The sequence below is a fragment of the Lissotriton vulgaris genome, chromosome 3_1, assembly GCF_964263255.1.
Source record: "Lissotriton vulgaris chromosome 3_1, aLisVul1.2, whole genome shotgun sequence".
Classification (NCBI taxonomy): domain Eukaryota; kingdom Metazoa; phylum Chordata; class Amphibia; order Caudata; family Salamandridae; genus Lissotriton; species Lissotriton vulgaris.
In genome coordinates, this window is record NC_141689.1 from 544,237,194 (window position 1) to 544,259,337 (window position 22,144).

The 22,144-nt window shown below is 47.2% G+C and overlaps 1 protein-coding gene across 1 annotated transcript in view; it reads right to left on the reverse strand.

The window, feature by feature from the left end:
* Positions 1-3,161: 3,161 nt before the first annotated feature.
* Positions 3,162-22,144, reverse strand: part of MCCC2 (methylcrotonyl-CoA carboxylase subunit 2) — a 264,869-nt gene continuing 245,886 nt past the window's right edge. Inside the window, exon 17 of the mRNA XM_086960805.1 lies at positions 3,162-3,384. Within this exon, the coding sequence (XP_086816931.1) occupies positions 3,267-3,384 (118 nt within the window). The 3' untranslated portion in view covers positions 3,162-3,266. The remainder of the gene's footprint in view (positions 3,385-22,144) is intronic.

The following is a 22,144-nucleotide window of genomic DNA, read 5'->3' on the forward strand; positions in this document are numbered from 1 at the left end:
ATAAAGGAGGCATGGCTGCCCTGATACTGCTGGATCTTCAGCAGCATTTGATACGGTATATCACATCCTCTTGATAAGTAGCCTTCAAGAAATAGGTATAGCAGGCACAGCCCTCTCACTTTTTAAAATCTTCCTGACAAATCGCGAACAATTAGTCGAAGTGGATGGCTTCAGTCCCATAGCTTTAAGTTCCCATGTGTAGTCCCACAGGGCTCGTCCTTGAGCCCAACCGCTTTTTAATGTGTACGGTACACCTCTGGCCAGATCGATTAAATCCTACGGTTTTGCTATGGTACACTACTACGATACTCAGATTATTGTCTCCATTTCTAATAATATTCAGGACACAGCCCATACCTTTTACGCCTTCATGCGACACATGAGCAGATGGATGTCGGAGAATTGCCTCAAGGTAAACTCTAATAAGACCGAAGTTTTACTTTTTGGCAGTGATCCATCCTTATGGTCCTCTGATTGGTGGTCTGTGGAGTTGGATCCCCTTCCTATTCCAGCCACTAAGGTGGAAAATCTGGGAGTCATTTTTGATACTACCCTGTCCTTCTCCCATCACGTGAAAGCGCTTATATCATCCACTTTTTACACGCTGAGAATTCTGAGAAAACGTTTGTCTTTTATACCACCAGAACTACAAAAACAGTGATCTCTGCACTAGTCTTGTCTAAAATGGACTACTGCAACGCTCTTCCGGTTGGTATAAATACGGCACTACTTGTTAAACTGCAGGTTCTCCAAAACTTTGTGGTCCGACTGCTTTTTGGCAAGCAGGCCCTATATGCTCTACACTGGCTAACCGTGGAAAAACTTATCAATTTTAAGGCACTATGCATTGCCTTTAAGGCACTGCATAATTATGGCCCTGACTATTTGATTAATCGTTTCCAATGATATACTCAGTTCAGAAATCTGCGGCCCTCTTCTCATAAGCTTGTGGAGGTGTCCAAACCCTGACTCTTGAACTGGGGTGGTAAAATCCTTGTAAACATCATGACCAGACTGTGTAATCATCTGCCAATTAAGCTTAAAACCCCACCGACCTGCTCTCCTTTAGGAAAGGTTTAAAGAGCTGCTTATTTACCTTATAGTTCCTAAACTCAGACCCTGAGCCCTCAATTGGAATTTCAGTGAGGTCATGTGGTTAGATGCCAGGCGCCTAGATACCTCAGTTGCGCTATATTAATAAATAAATAAATGGAGACAATCATTGAGTGGGTGAGTGCACAATCTCCCAAACCCTGGGAATGGCTTAAAGGTATGGGAGACAATAAAGGAGGAGCCATTGAAATGTGAGAAAAAAAGATAAAAAGTTGGCTGATGATATAAACTGTTACTATTCCTTAGCATCATCTGCCCCCAAATATATCAGATACAGCAAGTATAAATGTGGCAGTACAGTTAAACATGGTAGAACTAGCAAGAGATGTGGAAATGGAACCTGCAAGGCTCACTCTCTAATGATCCGAGGTACGAATGAGATGTTCTTTCATAAAAATATATGCGGTGATCACAGTAAGAAAGGGCGACAAACGTTTATGCTGGGGTCTGATGAACTACACCTTATTTGTATTTTATTTTGCCTCTTTTTTGTTAATAATAATTGCACTCTTTACACTTTTTTGCATGGATTATAAACTAAAATTGTTAAAATACATGTCATGTTTCTGTATACACTAACCCGTGTTTGAATTGAATACATTATGGTGGGATAAACAGCATGGGATTCTCAGGAACTCCTCTCTCACAACCACATGTAGATAAACCCCCACCTTCACCATAGAAACACGCGCCAGTTTACCTTCCACAGTGTCAAAGAAGAAATAATTTTGCCAAAGTCCATTCTATGCATTGCATCACAATTATCACCAGGATGGAATAAAACCACTTGCTCTAGCATCAGAGGCTGCTTCTGCCAATTGCAACTGGTAGGGTGGGTATAGGGGGGATAGGAGAGGTTGGGAAATCAAATAAAAAAATCACCTACCTGTTGCTCCACTCCCACTGCTGGCTGCTTCGTTGCTCCTGCTCTTCTGCTCCTCCGGAAGTGGATGGGCCTGAAAGCACAAGCTCCCCACCCAATTTAGATGCTGCTCTCATAGCTTGAGAGCAGTTCCAGGACTGGTCTAAGGGGCCTCATTTGCGGCTCAGACAAGGCCTGAGAGCCTGTGGCATTTCGCCAACTCGGCTGTGGAACACAACTGGGTTGGAGAGACATAAGTGCGCATGTCGGTTTGGAAGGTGGCCTGTCTAAGACGGGCGGCCAAACTGCCATACACACTTATAAGTGCACACTACTCCTCCCTGGTAATGGCCCGGTCCTTCTCACTCCCATGTAAGCAGCGCCGACAGAGATAATAACAATGTTTTAATATTGTTTTATTTATTATCTGCTGGCAGTGAGGCGACGCTCCTCCACCATTGCGGAGGAGCCGCACCTACCTGGCCCACAGCTGAATTAAACAGTTGGCACCATTTCTGCACTGTAATCTTGTTGTTCATATTTACTGCAGTGTAGTTAAGCCGACTTACTCCTTTCTGTCATGCTCTCTTCTCTCGGTCTCTTTCAAGGGCAAGGCCCTTATCTAAAAGAAACAATGGTGTAGGCATTGAACTGCTGCAATTAGCCCCAATAATATAAGGAGACAAGCCCTACTTTGCAAAAAATGAAAATACAAATGCAAAAAATGATAACAGAGACGTACTACAAAAACTAACTGGACAACACAAAAAGCTAGAGATGCGATCACAAGAAGTGAAAGCACACGTGAAAAGCGATTACAAGAAGTGACAGTACAGACACAGGAGAGAAAAAATGCACCAACAACTGATAGAGAAAAACGATAAGCATATAATTGTCCTTTAGTAAAATGCTATTCATGTATCCATCTAGCCTAAGCTGATAAGAAACGCTTACAATGTAAAATCAAGTGTAAATATAATTGAACAAGCATTGCTATAATGCTACAAGCAAGGGCTGCTCTCGAGTGTCCACAAGTAGCGCCAAATAGCAAATGTGCCAAAAGTAACATGAAAAAGCCTACTGCAAGAATCTAGCCACAAAACTGGATGTGGCGAAAACCAACAAAACCTGTTTTACGTTCATAATACATCTCAACAGTATGATGAAAACATGGCCCACATCAACATTGTGTTTTTTTAAAAAGCTTTAATTCACATAAATTTATAACATTATTCAGTTTTGAAAACTATGATTTTATATTGTCCATCACCACATATCACCATTTGCACCATCACATCCGGAAGACTCCAAATTGTGTCCTTTGTGTGGGGGCATTCAATGCGGCACTTAGACTCAGGCCCAGCACCAGCCTGGTGTCCGCAGGGTCAATGATGCCGTCGTCCCACAACCTGCGGATGGAAGATGCAATAAATCATTCAAAAGTCCACAAATAAACACAGGCAAACTTGTAGTTTGTCAGTCTTCTTCATTACCGAGGGCTGTCTTTAATTACAAGAGAGTAACCAACAACTGTACCTACAGCCGAAGACACATGGAGCTATACTGGCGGAAAAGAGACAGCTGTTATGTCTGCCTAAGCATCACCTTTCGTGGTTTGGAGCACAACATGTACTAGAATTAAACCTAAGAAACCTTCAAAGCAGGTGTTCAGTGTTATGTATACATGTCCGATATGTGGCTCGAAATATAAGGTAAATGGCCAACAATCAAATTCAATCTACTTTTTTCAGATAATTGTTAAATACACATAAGAAATACAATAGTGCATTGCATCATTTGGAGAAAATGTGAGGATGAAGAAATTATCATTGCAAGAAAAACTTCAGAGGCACGATGTCTACTGACAGCCAGTTCCAGACATCAGGCACGGTTCGAGATCAGCGACTGCCCCACCATACGGAGGAGAAACCAAAGCGGACCTAGAGCCGTCCCATCGCTGCAGTCTGAAGGGCTTGCCGTAAGTCTGACGTTTGTTTCTGTTAGTGACCGGAACCTGCAACCAAAAGGAGTCCCTCGAACTGGGTATGACTTTAAGTAGAAAATGCTGATCACAAGAATTGGTGATTAGCTGCTTGGATCAACTAGCAATCATTGGCTTTCACTAATTAGATCAATTCACCAACTAAAAAAGCAAACACTTTTTAGTGTGCATTCCATAGCCCAAGCAGTCAAAGTTAAAAGCCAGGACCATTGACTCTAGGTCAAATTTGAAGAGAAATGGTTGAGAATTGGGCCATTTTTGTCGTTTGTGAAAATCAGAGATGAAAGCCTGCATGACCGCTACTTTCCTAGGCTAGTTTTAGATGAAGTTTGGCTCCATTAAATCAGTACCACAACAAGCATTTACAATGCAACGTTCTCTCCTTTGCAAAAGTTAGAGCTATTGGCATCGTTAATGACATCATTTTCATTTATGTGTTGGGCTTGAAAAATGGCACTGTCATTTACAATGCCAGTAGCTTAATCTCTCACAAATGCCACACACAAACACACAGACCCACACAGAGCGCTACACACACACACACAGAGCACCACACACACACACACACACACAGAGCGCCACACACACACACAGAGCGCCACACACACACACACAGAGCGCCACACACACACAGAGCGCCACACACACACAGAGCCCCACAGACACACAGAGCCCCACAGACACAGAGCCCCACATACACACAGAGCCCCCCCACACACACACACAGAGCCCCCACACACACACACACAGCCCCACACACACAGAGCCCCCCACACACACACACACACACAGAGCCTCACACACACACACAGAGCCCCACACACACAGAGCCCCACACACACAGAGCCCCACACACACAGAGCCCCACACACACACAGAGCCCTACACACACACAGAGCCCCCCACACACACAGAGCCCCCCACACACACAGAGCCCCCCACACACACAGAGCCCCCCCCACACACACACACAGAGCCCCACACACACACACACAGAGCCCCACACACACACAGAGCGCCACACACAGAGAGAGCCACACATAACATAGTTGGAAAAGTATTTTAGTGCTCAGCTCTCGCCTACTTATAGCAGCAAAGAGAAAAGTGCAAACTACACCAAACGAAGCTTACAAGGTGGGCCTTATGGGGCAGCAGTCGCTTTCTTCATACAGTACATAGTATTGGAGTTGAAAGCCAAATGGAAAATATTTTTAAAGGACAAAACACAAGGCCAAACAAGTATGCCGTTAAACCCAAAAGAGAATGATGTTTAACACCACCGGCTGTGCAGCTCGAAGTATGAAATAAAACATCCACTCAAACAGAAATCTGTTCAACCTCCTAGCTCACTCGGCTTATGTTCTCGAGGTCGATTAAACCAGCACAAGCAAGTTAGGCAATGTGAGAAGGTGGCCTGATATGCAGTGCTCACTATTCTAGTGAACACTATGTATCAGTCCAGCAACCCTTATTGATGATTGGTTGTAAGTCAACCTTATAGACCAGCTATCCTAGTAGCGTGGATACGAGCAGTCTAAGGCTAAAGACTCGAGAGGGCGTGTTAAGCCAGCTGTTTACCACACATATACCCCTTGAATACCAAGTGAAAGGACACCACACAAGTGTTATGAAAATAAACAGTTATTTATTTAAAGATCACAACAGCCCTGTACTCTTTATGAGGACAGGGTACTAAGCACAAACCAAAACTCTTACAAAAATACTTAAGTTAGCACAGTATATACAAATGCCCGAGGGGCACGGAAAACCATATACTCTGAAAGTGGAATGCGAAATTCCTAGCAGGTAAGTACAGTTCTAATAGCTTTTGGAATCGCTAGGACTTGACTAGGGAATCGTTAGATTACTTCTAGGAGACCTAGGGGACTCGGGTGCAGTGTGTGCACTCTCACGCGAGATGCGGGACAAAAGTCTATGGTAGCTAGGAATTAGAAAGTTAGTGTTCTCGGGCGAACCCGACCTGGTAGGGAGAAAACGAAAGTAGATTCTGACCCTTGGATAGTGAGGCTATGCTGGGGCACCGAAATGCCGAAGTTACCTAGCCCAGGGGCTGCAGCTGCATAGGTCTGAAAAGACGTCGGGAATCCTCGTAGACGGACCAGGAGCCGGAAGAAAAGATGCTGGCCGGTGACCAGTGAAGAAAGTTCAGTTGGATCCAAGCCTGGATCTCGAAGACAGATGACACCTGAAAGCAGAGGGGACCAAGTTCGAGACTACTAGCCAGTAGTCAGTGGGCACCAGGAGGGCACCGGATGGTAGCCACCTCGACAAGGTGAGTGGGTGACGCTTGACTCGAAGATCTCACGGACCAGGAGGCGTTGTCGGCGACCAGGATGGAGGATCGAGCTGTCCCACGAAGATGGAAGCTGTCGGCGTCGCTGGACCCAGGATTGGGCAACAAAGCCTTGGCAAATTCAAGCCCACGCGGTGGACCTAAAATGGCGTCTGGAGTGGACCAGGAGGGTCCGGGGTGCCTCTCTTGAAAAAGGAAGCAAGGGCCAGCCTGGAGCAACCAGACCAGCAGTCGTGAAGTCGTTGGGCGTCGTTCAGAAGGCCACAAGCCAGCCGGCTAGTAGCCAAACAACGCGGTGCACAGCAAACAGCAGAAGGGCCCCACGCAGATCGTGGAGATGCAGGGAGGCTGATCTTGGGTGCTGGAGCTGCGCAGGGTCGGGGCTTCTCGGACCCCAAAGCACTCACCAGTGGAGGACACGGTGGGCTTGCAGTAAAGATGTCGTGCAGTCTTGGCGATCGTCGGTCCCTTGAGGTCTCGTCGCACTCACGGTTCTCAGCTTGGCTGTAGAGGTGAGTAGAGGTCAGAGGTGCCAGGGAAGCCGGGTCTCGTCGAGCTGGGTCGTCGGATTCGTGATGAAGGACTTGCAGCAGACCGCAGTGTTCTTTAGGATGGTGCCCGCTTGATGCAGGGTGACTACTCCTTAGCCACAAGGGAGAATCTTGAAGAAGAAATCGTGAAGTCCTTTCGAAGAAAGTGGTATCTTGATTCCAAAGATGATCTAATTTTAACAGGGGGCCCACTCCCATCTTTATACTAAAAAAGGGGGCTGACCCGGTGACTAGGTCCTGCCTATGGGTGGGACTAGGTGGGGGGTGGTTACACCCCTCTCCCCTGCCGGACTTCCCCAGGCCAGGGGCTGGTGTGCCCCTGGAACTGGTTCTGACTGGCCTATGCGTAGTGAGCACCGGGGTGCCACTCAGCAGTCACCTTCCTGAAAAGCCCTGCCTACCCAGGATACACAAAACCATGTCTGGGACGGTGCTAGCACCGCCCCTGACAGGAAACCCTTTGTCCAGGCTCCCCTCACTGGAAGGACTCCCAGCTGCAGGGGGTCAGACTCGTGTCTGTGGTGGCAGCATCCATTTTGTGGAGCTGAGGCTTCAGTTAACTTTAACCGGGGTTCACAGTTACATACATGTCGTGTCCCTCTAGAAGGGTGGAATGCTAACCCCGTCGCCAGAATTGGCGAGGGGTTAGTATTCCAATTCGTATGACACCTTACTCGACATGTTTTGATAAAGCAATACCAAAGATAGCATTTAACCGCGAGGATTATAATGCACTTAAGAGTATATGGTATGCGTTATCATGGAACAGCTATTAGGACTTGATTCCGCAAGCTGCAGACAGGCTCAGCTCATGCCAGAGCACCATCTCACACGATTCCAAGCACTCTGCCTTCAGGATTGTCAAGGCCTGCCATAGGAGTGACTGATAGGAATCTGTGTGTCCATTTTAGGGTTAGGTATAGGTATACTACACCTACAGCAAAGGGTGATTACACAACTTTGCCCCAGCTGTCATGCAGCCAGTTGTGTCAAATTTAAGAGGCCAGCCAGGGGTGGCATAATACATGCTGCAGCCCCTGGCAGCCCTGGGTACACCCATGCCCTGAGTTACAGGGTCTGATAGGGTGGCCCAGTACCAATTGGAAATGTACCTAGGGTACATGGAATCCATTTTAAAGAGAGAGCAGTAGGCCTGGGGTCCTGATTGGCAGGGTCCCAGGTCGACTATGTCCAAAACCAGCTAAAACACAGGGCAAAAAGTTGGGGGCAACCATAGTCAGGATGTACCTTCCTACACAACCCCCCCCCAAACGAAAGGAGATAAGGCTATCCTTGTCCAGGTAAGCCTCTATTACCTAAGTGGCCATATAAGGAAGTACCAGCTCTGGCTTGGTTTCCCCCTGTGTCATGGTCCACTAGGCAACCCCTCACCCTAAGGGTATCTGAGGGTCTCCACCATAGGGAATCTCTGTCTCTGGTGTGTCTTGGGAAAGCAAAAGGCTGATGCTGGGATGGAGTACTGAAGTGAGGCTCCTCTACCTTTGGGCTCAACTTCCTCCAATCACCATCCATCATATGGGCCTTTCTTTCTTTAGCTGAGATGCACTGAGCTCTCAGGGTCAGCCTCTGGCTACCTAAAGCGGGAGGCTGAGTCCCTCTGTTTGGCTTACTGGAGGGACAGGTCAGGTCTGGGGTTTTTAGGCCCCATGTTTGGCTGTGCCCAACAGTGTCCAGCTGTGGGAGTTCCCTAACTACTTTTAAGGGGGATCCCTCAGGAGTCTGACTTATTTTCACTTGGCTAGGTTTACCAGCTTCAGTGATCCTAATCTGCTGATTAAGGGGTTCTTTTGGACAGGGGGCCCTTTGGGGTCCACCACTGGCCTCCCTGACCTCTTCAGCCCTGGGCTGACTGAGGCAGGGTAGAGAGGTGCAGGTTACCTGCTCCAGACTGGGTCCCACCTGGGAAGGGTCCACTGCCATCAGGGGCTCTGCCAGGCTAGGCCTGACTACCTCTGGGGCAGTTCCTTCAACAGGGGTAGAGTCAGTTCCCTGAGGAGGCTGGCTCTCACCTAGTGTCTGGGAGGGGGAAGACTCTTCTTCCTCCTCAATGCTCTCTGTTTGAGTGGAGTGATCCATTGTTTCAGGCTTCACAACCTCACTATCTGTCTGAGTAGAGGCTGAGACCATTTCAACCTTGCCAACCTTTTCAGGAGGGCACTCAGTTTGTGTTTGGGCTGTGACTGTCACAGCCCTCCTATCCTGTTCTGAAAAGTCTGTCTGAGCCTGGGCAGTGGCTACCACTGCCCTTCCAACCTTTTCAGGGAGGAATGGTGCTTGGACTGGGGCTGTAGCTATTACTGCCCCATTAACCTGTCTGGATAGGCCTATCATTCTGGAGTGAGTTTCTTGCTCCACCTCAGCCCATGCTGAGAGTTCCAGGTCATTCCCCAGTAAGCAATCTACAGGTAGGTTATCTGTCACTGCCACTCTCATGGGCCCTGTGACATTACCCCAACTGAGCTTGACTACTGCCATGGGATGCCTTCTCTTCACTCCATGAATGTCTGTCACCTGATAAGTAAAACCAGGGGTCAGTTGAGCAGAGGGGACCAGATGGTCACTCACCATGGTGAGGCTGGCCCCTGTGTCTCTGAATGCCTCAACTTTCTGACCATTCACTAAAACTTCTTGTCTATACTTTCCCAAAATGTGGGGTCCAGTAGTGAAGTTGGCAAACCCCATGCCAGTCTCACAGACAAGAGTGTGGTCAGGGAACCTGGCTAGGCCATAGTCCTCCTGCTGGCCCAAAGTAATGCCCACCACATTCTTGGGGGCACTCCCACCACCTGGGGGATTACCACTAGTGGTAACAGGAGGTTTAGGAGTATTACCTGGGGGTATATTTCCCTTATTACCATTTTTAGGGCAACTGGCATCACTTTTGTAATGACCCACCTGTTTACAGGTATGGCAATAAGGTTTCTTCTGTTCTGAAGGAGTGTTCTGGGACCCACCACCCTTGTTGGAGTTTTGGGGCCCTTGGGAAGTCTTCTCTGTAGATTTATCCCCACCCTTCTCTTGAGGCTTGGTTGATTCCTTTTTCTGGTCACCACCCTGGTTTTTAGGCCTAACCCTGGTTCTGACCCATTTGTCTGCCCTCTTACCCAATTCCTGTGGAGAGGTCAACTCAGAGTCTACCAGGTGCTGATGTAATAGCTGGTTCTGACAATTATTTAAGATTTGCTCCCTCATAATTAGATTATACAATCCTTTAAAATCAGTAACCTTACTACCCAGTAGCCAGCCTTCAAAAGCCTTAGTGGCACAATCAACAAAGTCAGTCCAATCTTGAGACTGAGTTTTCTGGGTGTCTCTGAACAGCATCCTGTATTGTTCAGTGGTTAAACCAAACCCATCAACCAGTGTATTCTTCAAGATCTGGTAATTGTTAGCATCCTCCACCCTTGTGGTGAGGAGCTTATCTCTACCTTTACCATCAAAGGAGAGCCACAAGATAGCTGCCCACTTACTTTGGGGAACACCCTGCACAGTGCAGGCTCTCTCCAAAGCAGTAATCCATTTGTGGATGTCATCCCCTTCTTTAAAGGGGGGCACTATCTTATTCAGGTGCTTTGTATCAAAACTCCTTTCCCTATTGCTAGGTTTATTGCTGCCACCAGTGGGCTGTAGCCCACATAATTCTTGCTCTCTAGCAAGGGCAAGTCTCTCTTTGGCCAGGGCAAGTTCTTCCCTTTCAATCCTCAGTTTGATTGCCCTTTCTTCAGCTTCATACACTCTCCTCTTAGGGGAAGAAATCCCTCTGTGAGAAGAGTTGAGAGAGCCATTGGTTCGAAAGGATCTGTTAGAGCCTCTTGATAGAGACCTAACTCGTCCATTCCCAATGTTAAGCTGACCTGAGAGTGGGCCCAGGGGTCCCCCAGTACCAAGCTCATGTCTGCTTAAGTTGGACCTGCTTAGTCTACTGACTTCTAGCTGTCCCTTATCTGCCTCATCCCCAGACAACTCATCCTCCTCCTCAGCATCATCTGCCTCATGGAGGGGATGGATATCAAAGGGACCCTGTAAGGAGGGCAAACTTCCATCTGGATTAGAAGGGTCTGGGTTACCAGCCCTACTGGCATCATAGGCCTCTAAGAGACCAATCAGAAAGGAAGTGGTGGGGTTAGACCCCTGTTTTAGTTTCCTGAGAGTACACACTTGTCTCATCTCATGGAAGCTAAGAGCAGTATATTTTGAAGGGATGACCTGTGGAGGGTCAACTGACACAAGGGGAGACTCAGTGTTTCCTCCTGTGACCGACATACTGCTTCTAGTGTGGTGTAAGTGATGCACCTACCTACACTATGTGTTACCTACTGGTCCCTTGCTAGAGTTGCAGCCAAGGTGTGCTAAGCCTTGAGGAGCTACAACAGCTGGTTCAGTAGAACTCAGAGTATTCTAAGCTTTAGTTATATGTACCTAACAGTACTTATGTGATCTTTCAACAAGATATTCTTAGGATACGTGTGGTAAAACAACAGCAAGCTCAAATCCCAACCGCTGCTCACCAATGTGAGAAGGTGGCCTGATATGCAGTGCTCACTATTCTAGTGAACACTATGTATCAGTCCAGCAACCCTTATTGATGATTGGTTGTAAGTCAACCTTATAGACCAGCTATCCTAGTAGCGTGGATACGAGCAGTCTAAGGCTAAAGACTCGAGAGGGCGTGTTAAGCCAGCTGTTTACCACACATATACCCCTTGAATACCAAGTGAAAGGACACCACACAAGTGTTATGAAAATAAACAGTTATTTATTTAAAGATCACAACAGCCCTGTACTCTTTATGAGGACAGGGTACTAAGCACAAACCAAAACTCTTACAAAAATACTTAAGTTAGCACAGTATATACAAATGCCCGAGGGGCACGGAAAACCATATACTCTGAAAGTGGAATGCGAAATTCCTAGCAGGTAAGTACAGTTCTAATAGCTTTTGGAATCGCTAGGACTTGACTAGGGAATCGTTAGATTACTTCTAGGAGACCTAGGGGACTCGGGTGCAGTGTGTGCACTCTCACGCGAGATGCGGGACAAAAGTCTATGGTAGCTAGGAATTAGAAAGTTAGTGTTCTCGGGCGAACCCGACCTGGTAGGGAGAAAACGAAAGTAGATTCTGACCCTTGGATAGTGAGGCTATGCTGGGGCACCGAAATGCCGAAGTTACCTAGCCCAGGGGCTGCAGCTGCATAGGTCTGAAAAGACGTCGGGAATCCTCGTAGACGGACCAGGAGCCGGAAGAAAAGATGCTGGCCGGTGACCAGTGAAGAAAGTTCAGTTGGATCCAAGCCTGGATCTCGAAGACAGATGACACCTGAAAGCAGAGGGGACCAAGTTCGAGACTACTAGCCAGTAGTCAGTGGGCACCAGGAGGGCACCGGATGGTAGCCACCTCGACAAGGTGAGTGGGTGACGCTTGACTCGAAGATCTCACGGACCAGGAGGCGTTGTCGGCGACCAGGATGGAGGATCGAGCTGTCCCACGAAGATGGAAGCTGTCGGCGTCGCTGGACCCAGGATTGGGCAACAAAGCCTTGGCAAATTCAAGCCCACGCGGTGGACCTAAAATGGCGTCTGGAGTGGACCAGGAGGGTCCGGGGTGCCTCTCTTGAAAAAGGAAGCAAGGGCCAGCCTGGAGCAACCAGACCAGCAGTCGTGAAGTCGTTGGGCGTCGTTCAGAAGGCCACAAGCCAGCCGGCTAGTAGCCAAACAACGCGGTGCACAGCAAACAGCAGAAGGGCCCCACGCAGATCGTGGAGATGCAGGGAGGCTGATCTTGGGTGCTGGAGCTGCGCAGGGTCGGGGCTTCTCGGACCCCAAAGCACTCACCAGTGGAGGACACGGTGGGCTTGCAGTAAAGATGTCGTGCAGTCTTGGTGATCGTCGGTCCCTTGAGGTCTCGTCGCACTCACGGTTCTCAGCTTGGCTGTAGAGGTGAGTAGAGGTCAGAGGTGCCAGGGAAGCCGGGTCTCGTCGAGCTGGGTCGTCGGATTCGTGATGAAGGACTTGCAGCAGACCGCAGTGTTCTTTAGGATGGTGCCCGCTTGATGCAGGGTGACTACTCCTTAGCCACAAGGGAGAATCTTGAAGAAGAAATCGTGAAGTCCTTTCGAAGAAAGTGGTATCTTGATTCCAAAGATGATCTAATTTTAACAGGGGGCCCACTCCCATCTTTATACTAAAAAAGGGGGCTGACCCGGTGACTAGGTCCTGCCTATGGGTGGGACTAGGTGGGGGGTGGTTACACCCCTCTCCCCTGCCGGACTTCCCCAGGCCAGGGGCTGGTGTGCCCCTGGAACTGGTTCTGACTGGCCTATGCGTAGTGAGCACCGGGGTGCCACTCAGCAGTCACCTTCCTGAAAAGCCCTGCCTACCCAGGATACACAAAACCATGTCTGGGACGGTGCTAGCACCGCCCCTGACAGGAAACCCTTTGTCCAGGCTCCCCTCACTGGAAGGACTCCCAGCTGCAGGGGGTCAGACTCGTGTCTGTGGTGGCAGCATCCATTTTGTGGAGCTGAGGCTTCAGTTAACTTTAACCGGGGTTCACAGTTACATACATGTCGTGTCCCTCTAGAAGGGTGGAATGCTAACCCCGTCGCCAGAATTGGCGAGGGGTTAGTATTCCAATTCGTATGACACCTTACTCGACATGTTTTGATAAAGCAATACCAAAGATAGCATTTAACCGCGAGGATTATAATGCACTTAAGAGTATATGGTATGCGTTATCATGGAACAGCTATTAGGACTTGATTCCGCAAGCTGCAGACAGGCTCAGCTCATGCCAGAGCACCATCTCACACGATTCCAAGCACTCTGCCTTCAGGATTGTCAAGGCCTGCCATAGGAGTGACTGATAGGAATCTGTGTGTCCATTTTAGGGTTAGGTATAGGTATACTACACCTACAGCAAAGGGTGATTACACAACTTTGCCCCAGCTGTCATGCAGCCAGTTGTGTCAAATTTAAGAGGCCAGCCAGGGGTGGCATAATACATGCTGCAGCCCCTGGCAGCCCTGGGTACACCCATGCCCTGAGTTACAGGGTCTGATAGGGTGGCCCAGTACCAATTGGAAATGTACCTAGGGTACATGGAATCCATTTTAAAGAGAGAGCAGTAGGCCTGGGGTCCTGATTGGCAGGGTCCCAGGTCGACTATGTCCAAAACCAGCTAAAACACAGGGCAAAAAGTTGGGGGCAACCATAGTCAGGATGTACCTTCCTACAGGCAATAGCAACAGCTGCTATTTACAGCGCTTCAAATCGGAAAGTTGAAACACCAAGCACTATACAAAGGCATGCCTTTCACGTGATCCACCTGCGGCCTCGGCGGTTCAACATGAAGTAGGAAACAAAATATGCTGCTGGTAAGGAAGGCCTCAGTTTAAAATACCCGATTGCGAAATTGAGCTAGCTTGTAAAGGCAGAAATAAGGAAAACAAGTGTTTAAAACAGATGTCGCCCTTCAAGCTGTGCAGTCAAGCGGATTTAGATGGGGACCCCGCAGAGGGAGTGACAGGGGTCTGGTAGGGGGTACAGGGTGGAGTGGAGACCTATGTGCGGGATACAGGGGGTGAGGAACAGCTAGAGCGTTGGGAGGAAATTCAGGAATGAGTGAAAACAGTTGTGGGAGCGGGGGCTGGGAAATGTGGTCCAACAACGGGTCTGGGGTTAGAGGTTAGAAACAGTCGGAGGGGACAACGGAGACAGCCTATGCGAGGACTGTGGGGGCAGGAGCAAGATTCCCCGCACACTCCCACCGGCCCACACCATCGTTTACCTTGTCCCCGGAGCCCCCGCTGTGCAGCAGCAGCTCGGGGCTGGTGGTGGGGCGCGGGCTGTTCTCGGGGGGCTCCTCGGCCGCCACACCCCAGGAGGAGGGCGAGAGCAGGACGGAGGAGGGCTGCGGGAAGGGGGGAGGCGAGAGCAGGACGGAGGAGGGCTGCGGGCAGAGGGAAGTGGGGGGAGGCGAGCAAGGCCGAGCAGCTCCGGAAAGATGTGCAAGGACTGTGGGGGCAGGAGCGAGATTCACCGCACACTCCCGCTCGAAGCATCGCTTACCTTGTCCACGGGCGCCCCCGCTGTGTGTGTGTGTCTGTGGTGCTCTGTGTGTGTGTGCGTGGCGCTGTGTGTGTGTGTGGGGCGCTCTGTGTGTGTGTTGCTCTGTGTGGGTCTGTGTGTTTGTGTGTGGGATTTGTGAGAGATTATGCTATTGGCATTGTAAATGACAATGTCATTTTTCAAGCCCAACACATAAATGAAAATGTTGTCATTAACAATGCCAATAGCTCTAACTTTTCCAAAGGCAAGACCGTTGCATTGTAAATGCTTGTTAGAACTTGCATCTTTCACAGACGACGAGAAAGGCGCTTTACAAACAGATCTACCTGTGATGTGTGTAACCGCTCTGGCTGCCAGGCGGGAAAGGTACACTTTTGAGTTCTTGAGTCTGTCTTGTGACGGATTACATTTCTTACGTTATTAGGCATAGGTAATATGTACGTATTTTCAGAGTTGGTCGGCGCTAAATAAATGCAAAGCACAATAAAATACAATACAAGTCTGTGAATTCTTCACAATATGTGAAAAGTCAAATTTTGAGGCTAGCACAAGTGAGGTCTCTGTAATTGCTTTGTGGCCTGCTTTAAGTCAACGGATTCTATGTCAGACACATCTGGGTGAATGACATTGAGGGCGAAAAACAATGGGAAACTTCCATAAAGGAAGGGGAGTGTTTTTTTAGGCTTCAGTCAGAGGGATGTGATGGTCGAAGCAGATAGTTCTCTGTCCCCTTATTTACCTCACATTGCTTTCACTTGCCGGCCCTTGCTTGAATAACCCCCTGAACAGAAATATCCCTATTTTTATTGGCACTTTCTTTCTTCTAATACATTGATGAATGTTTTCCCATTTGAACACGGCCATCTAATTGAACATGGCTACTGTATTGTGGTCCACACGTTCGATATTAGAAATGTTACCTCGGCGCCCTTTAACTACTGTCGTTTTTAAAATATCTAACATAAGAAAGCGCACAATTATGATTTTTTTGTCCAAATGTCTATGGGAGGATGTGTGAGTAAAGCAAAAACCCCGTACCGTGCTTACATTTAAAAAACAAAAAACACAGTTGATAGACAGAATGCAGAACAATGTCATACATTCACCCCAGTACAGAGATATGGGCCTAAATCCATCGTTTTTTTGCACTCCACACCACCCCAGTTCAGACATGGCCATATGCAAATCAGTCTGACCCTGTGCCTCATGGGAACAGTCCAGCCCGAACTGCCAAGCCATGCCTTCCCTGGACCGGAAACAGCACGTGCTGCCGGGAGTGAGACCACGCTGAGGCTCAACATTAATAAAACGAACGGTGGGGGAAATAATTACAAGCGCTGCACTACCAAAGAAACACAAGTTCCCCCTCTGCACCTGGGCCGGGCTGCGCTGTGTGGAGAGGAGGCAGGGTCTGCTCACGCTGACTGCACGCGCCAGTCGGCCCTCTGATTGGTTAATTAGGAACACCAATCGGAGAACTGACTTGAGTGTACAGGCAGCATGATGAGGGGCTGCTCTCTGCCGATGACGTCAGGGAGAGAAAACACCAAAAACACCCCCCCGAATCCCCTCTTGAACTGAGTGATGCCCCTCTCCTCCAATGGCTGGCCTCCGTTTAGGAAGCCAGCCAATGGAGAAGAGGGGCGGGTTCAAGCCCCCACACTGTCAACATAAGATCTCTCCCTGCGACTGCACAAGCGCAGCCTACGCAGGTCTCGACCTAAAAAGCACGGCAGCTGCAGGTGGGATACACAATTGGTATTCTTACCTGAAGTGAAACGACCAACATATCCTACTTGGACGGTCACAGACACCCTATGTGAACGCTGAAGAGAGGGAAGGCCATTCTTATGGAAGAGGAAGTCTCACATACAAAGGTGTGTCATGCTTCATCATCAGCAGCCGCTCTCCACCCTGGAAGGACAGTACCTCCAGGGCGGACTCAACCTCCTGTTGAAGTCTGTGCAGGAGGGAATTCTTAAATAAAAGCTACTGGACATTAAAGGGATATAGGTCAGTGAATTTAAAATAAATTAATGTATGCCGGCTATTTGCCTGTATTAATGGATACATAAGGTATGGTTAAAAACTGGTGGGGGTAATATGAAAGCAATGACTCACACTGCCATAAGAAATAAGGACAACATGTTTCTGACCGTCTTAGAAGCCCATGAGGGTCTGGGACATTCCCCAGGGGCAAGGATCCCTAACTTCCACTAGGGGGCCTATTCGCCAGCTTACTTAGAGAGGAGGAAAATCAGTGAAAAACTTAGAAAATGCTAATGTGCCCAGGTGAGTCATACCTGAAAACGCACTTGGAGAATGACCCTAGATTATAGGGGTTACCGGCTTCTTGAACAGAGAGGGGGACAGTGTCTTTGTAGTCACACATTCATCAAAAGGCCCACTGTGCCAGTAAACCTGCTCGGCACAATCTCTCAGCCATCGGGTACTAAGCAGGTCCTTCTCCTTGAGTTTTCAAATTGACTGATGGCCCTTGGTGAAGGTCCTGGAATCGCTGACCAGTATATGAAGGACAGGGTGAGCCTGGTTAATTGCATTTATGTCAGGAAGAAATTCCTCAAGACCTCACCAGATGTACCATCCATTCACTCAAGTATCTTTTGTTTGCCCTCGTTTGATTGGCCCTTGAGCCAAAAAAACTCCTCCTCCCCCAAAACTACTTTGACATAGGACCTGTGTGATGGCAGCATTCTCCAGTTTTGAAATGTAGTAGCTGCACCTAGTGAATGATGCCTACTGCACCCATGTAAACCTAGTCTAGTGAACCATTATATATATTTCCTAATTAATATAAATGTTTGTAAACATTACCTGGATTGCATTTGCAATAATGAACCAAGTGCAAAAAGTAGAATGCTTGAGGTCCCCTTCGGTGCCCTTGCCACTACGGTTACTCAAAAATTGTTCAGAAAAATCTTCTTGATTTAAAGCTGAAAGCAAGATGGATGATGCCCACGGAGACAAACGACAGGCCAGTGTGCTACATGCAGCAGTGCTTCCTGACTATGGAACTGCAGACTGGCTGTTTCCTCAAGCCCTTGACTAAACTGGATATTCTGATGATGTTCTGCTGGATGCCCTGCCAACTGGGGAAGCCTGCCTGGATGCCTCCAGCCACCTGAAAGAATGCAGAGATGCTGACCCAGAGCATCTTGAAGCCCTCTCTACCCCTCAGAGTCCAGGAAGGGCTGCTGAGAAGCAGTCTAGAAGAGGTGGTGTGCTGGCTCGCGACTGTCTGTAAGCATGTTCCCTCCTTTGCCTACATTTGCTGATACACCTATGTGGACCTTCCCTCCCCCACCATGTCCTTCAGCAGTACATACCTCAATCTGTCCAGGGAGGCATTAAGCTCAGGTCTAACATCGCCCTCGATGCATGGAGAATTGTATTGAGACTGTGGCTTTCCAGACACTGTCCTGCTGTGCAGAAGCCCAGGACCGGGCTGTCTTGCTTGATAGTAGGATTCTACGCCATGATGAATGTCTACCACAGCCTTTGTATTAGTCTCGTTGTTTCCGTGGGCTCGCACCTCATGTTTCCTTCCCTTTATGTGGGTTCCTTCAATACCATGAGCTTTTAATCCTGATAAAGCCATTAGCACAGCGTAGTCAGCACTTAGCGGTCATGAGAGATCCTATATTAGAGGCCTTGTAAACAATCACCTTAGACCAGGTTTCCTGTCGGAATACCTCTTTAACATAGTGAGAAATTCCATTTTAATGTGTTCGAGTAGTGGTTCTTAATCTGTGGTTTGGAGACCCTTGAGGGCCCCTGGCTGCTCTTAAAATGAAATATTAACAGATTATTGAAGCGCACATAGAGTAGTCAAATATAAAAAAAAATGTTTTAAACGTTCTGTAATTGTGAAGGAATTTAAATTGAAGGCTACAAATGAAGTGAATATCTTCAGATGATTCGTGGGAGCAGTGCAAGTGTATCGCACCCAATATTGAATAGAAGATGGGTGGCCTCAACCGAATTTAGAAAACTCAAATCTTCCCATTTTTGTCATATTTGTTTGTGAATGAAATAAAACATTGTGAATTTGTTTGATAAATGCTTGTCTCAACATCTTTGTGTATTTTTTGCCGTTGAAGTCATTGAAATTACTTATGCCGTGGTCCCTGGATTCCAATAATGACGCAGTGGGAGTCTCTGAACACACATATGGATTCAATGGGGGTCTCGGGACTCCAGTAACGATTAAGAGGGGGCCCACAGAAGTCAACAGGTTTAGAACCACTGTGTTAGAGTCCTGGATCATTTTTGACACAATTGTCATAATATGCTCTATTGTAACTGTCCTAAACGCGGTTTGCTTGAAATCACAAACTGGGTATCAGGCGTTACACTGTGTTGATGGTGGAAGGTTTACAATACTCTGTTTGCAAATAGTATTAAATCAATAGCACAGTAGTTGCAGCAGTGGTCTCAGAAAAAACATTTGGATTGTAAATCAGTTACAAAGTGTTGCTTCATTGTAATAGTTGTTATACTTGGTTAGGCTACATTTTGTGATATGTATTACTTGCTGCATGTGTAATCTTAAGGTGTTGATAAAGCTCTGGTCGTTTTAGAAAATACCTCCAGCTTTACCATACATCTCTATTGTAAGGTGATACCCATGGTATATTGCATCCATCCTCGATCTTCACGTCACCTCATTTCAGCGCCACACGGACTGCGCGACTAATCTACTCCGAACAACAAAGGATGCTTGGAAGCCGACTCTCCATCACAGACTAAGGAGCTGGTATTACTGGGCAATGGGGAAGAATAACAACTTCCTGTTCAATATTGCTAAGTGATCCTTGCAAATTCAAAGATCAGGAAAGCATACTGCCAACTTGCTTACTGTAGGTTCTGGACAGAGCCTAATAAGGACGTGCATCAGAAATATTTTACCAGCCCTTAATCACCTTGGCACACTCCCACCTGCAATGCAATCACAGCCGATGCCCTGAGGTGCCAGCATAGCTATGGGATAATTGCATTAATGTATTGAAAGTAAAAGCAACTTTGTTGCCCCTGCCTCCTTACAGAGGTGCGACCTGAGTACTCCAGAAATTTGGGAGTTTTCTGTTCCAAGACATTTGCTTCCACCTTTGGTATTTCAACGAATTCTGCCATCAGTGGCAACAAAGTGGCTTGGACAAAATGAAACAAATTGTATTCTATAAAAAAGAAATAAAGCCTTTCCTATCATCATACGGGAGCACAGACTCTCTTGAGTAGCTGTTTACTCACAGCTCAATCCAGGACCCGAAGCACAAAAAGAAGGCAAGTGAGGCAAACTCGGGTTAAATGTGAGGCCCAAAGCACAGTGTGCCATCGTCGATAAGTCGGTGTTTGATAGCTTCAACATATCTTGTTTGGTTTCACCCGCTGTGTTTACAGGGTTTGCGGCTCTGATGGAAGATACCGTTTATTTAATTTCAGAGACTTACATCTGTTGGGGTTGGATTCCTCTATGCCCTGTGGTTGCCCTGTGACTGCAACCCTGGACAGAGGGTGCACCGTTGCTCTGTTGATATTCCTAGCGAAGGGGTTAATTCTGTTATGCGGCAGAGTGGATGGATTCACGTGCCTGCTTGTCAAAGGCCTACAATTATTTGCAACATTACACAGAACAAAACAGAATTAGAAGAGCTTCTCGTTTGGAGGGAAATCATTATTTTATGGAAATAAATTAGTAAATGTGTGGGCTGCAGGCCCGCCTCAAACTTACATTCATAGTCAGGTAATCGATACTTTTAATTAGGCGACTGTTAACAGCACCAAATGCACTGTTCTAAGGCCTCTTCTTACATGTCATCACCACCTTATTTTGTTGTCTCCATTTAATGTAAACGGCAACAGAAACTGGGATAGGGCATACATAATTCAATGCCTATTGAAATCTCATCCAAAGTTCGTGAGTGACAACATTTATCTAATAAAATATTAATACTGGCAATTAGCAAAAAAGACAATAACATTTAAAAAAAAGATCATGAGATTACCAAGGCTGATTGATCTTGAGTCAGGACCTAAAATTGAAAATCGGGTACTGAATGGCTTGTTTACAAAGTATATCGCCTATGAGAGGCTGAAGCTGGACACAATGGGAATGTTGACATCCCCTAATGTCCTGTCTGAACATGTTTTGTAGATCACTGGGCTGCTGTGGACTTTGTGTGTTGCACGGTGTTTGGTGGAAGCGCACACATCTCCATCAAGGGCCACACCAGCGAGAGAGGCCATTACCACTTGCTGTTGACAGCCAGCCTGTAGGTCTTGTTTCTCCAAATCTTGAAGATTTTAAACAGATGCAGTAACAGGAAATATTAATACGTTCTTGGTAAGTTCTGGAACATTCTGAAAGGATTCAGAAGGGTTCGGGACAGATTAACCTTCCAGCCGACTTTGGCCGCAACTACAGGACCACGGATTGGTTGCTCAGGAAAAGAGGCCCCCTCTGCCAGGGTGAAGCAGAGCTGCCTTGCTGTCTTTGTTAACCTAAACCTGGTTCTTTATCAAGTAAAGATTATTAAATACAGTGGACATGTCATAATTTAAGTAGGGTATGGTGTAGCTGCTTTCATTTTATGACCACAGGCCCCTGTATATTACAAGACGTGCAAATACACCCGCCTGCACCCGTGGCACACAAATGCCCACATGCATCAATATCAGCATTTGCAAATTCTTATTTGCGAAAAATAGCGAATCGCAAATAAGAATTCGCAAAAGCCTATGCATCATTTTTCTCGCAAATTTTATGCAAATTTTGCGATTTTTCAATTGCGAATTCGCAATTCCCATTGATTCCTATGGGCTAAAAGGCCCATAGGAATCAATGGGAATTGCGAATTCGCAATTGCAAAATCGCAATTCATAAATGCATTTCAAGGGTGGGGAGGGGGGTCCAATGACCCCCCCTGCACCCATGAAATGTACTTTTCAGTACAAGTTACGTACACACATGTCCTTAGGACATGTGTGTCTGTAATTGCACAGTTTAAAAAAAGCTATTTTATGCATATTTAAACCATTTCGCAAATTACCACGAGGTTCAACCTCGTGGTAATTTGCACTTCCAGTTTGAAATATCGCAATTTTTTAAACAATGATGCATTGCTTTTAAGGAATCGCAAATTTGCGATTCCTTAAGAGCAATCGCATTTTTGGAATTCTCTAAAAATAGCGAT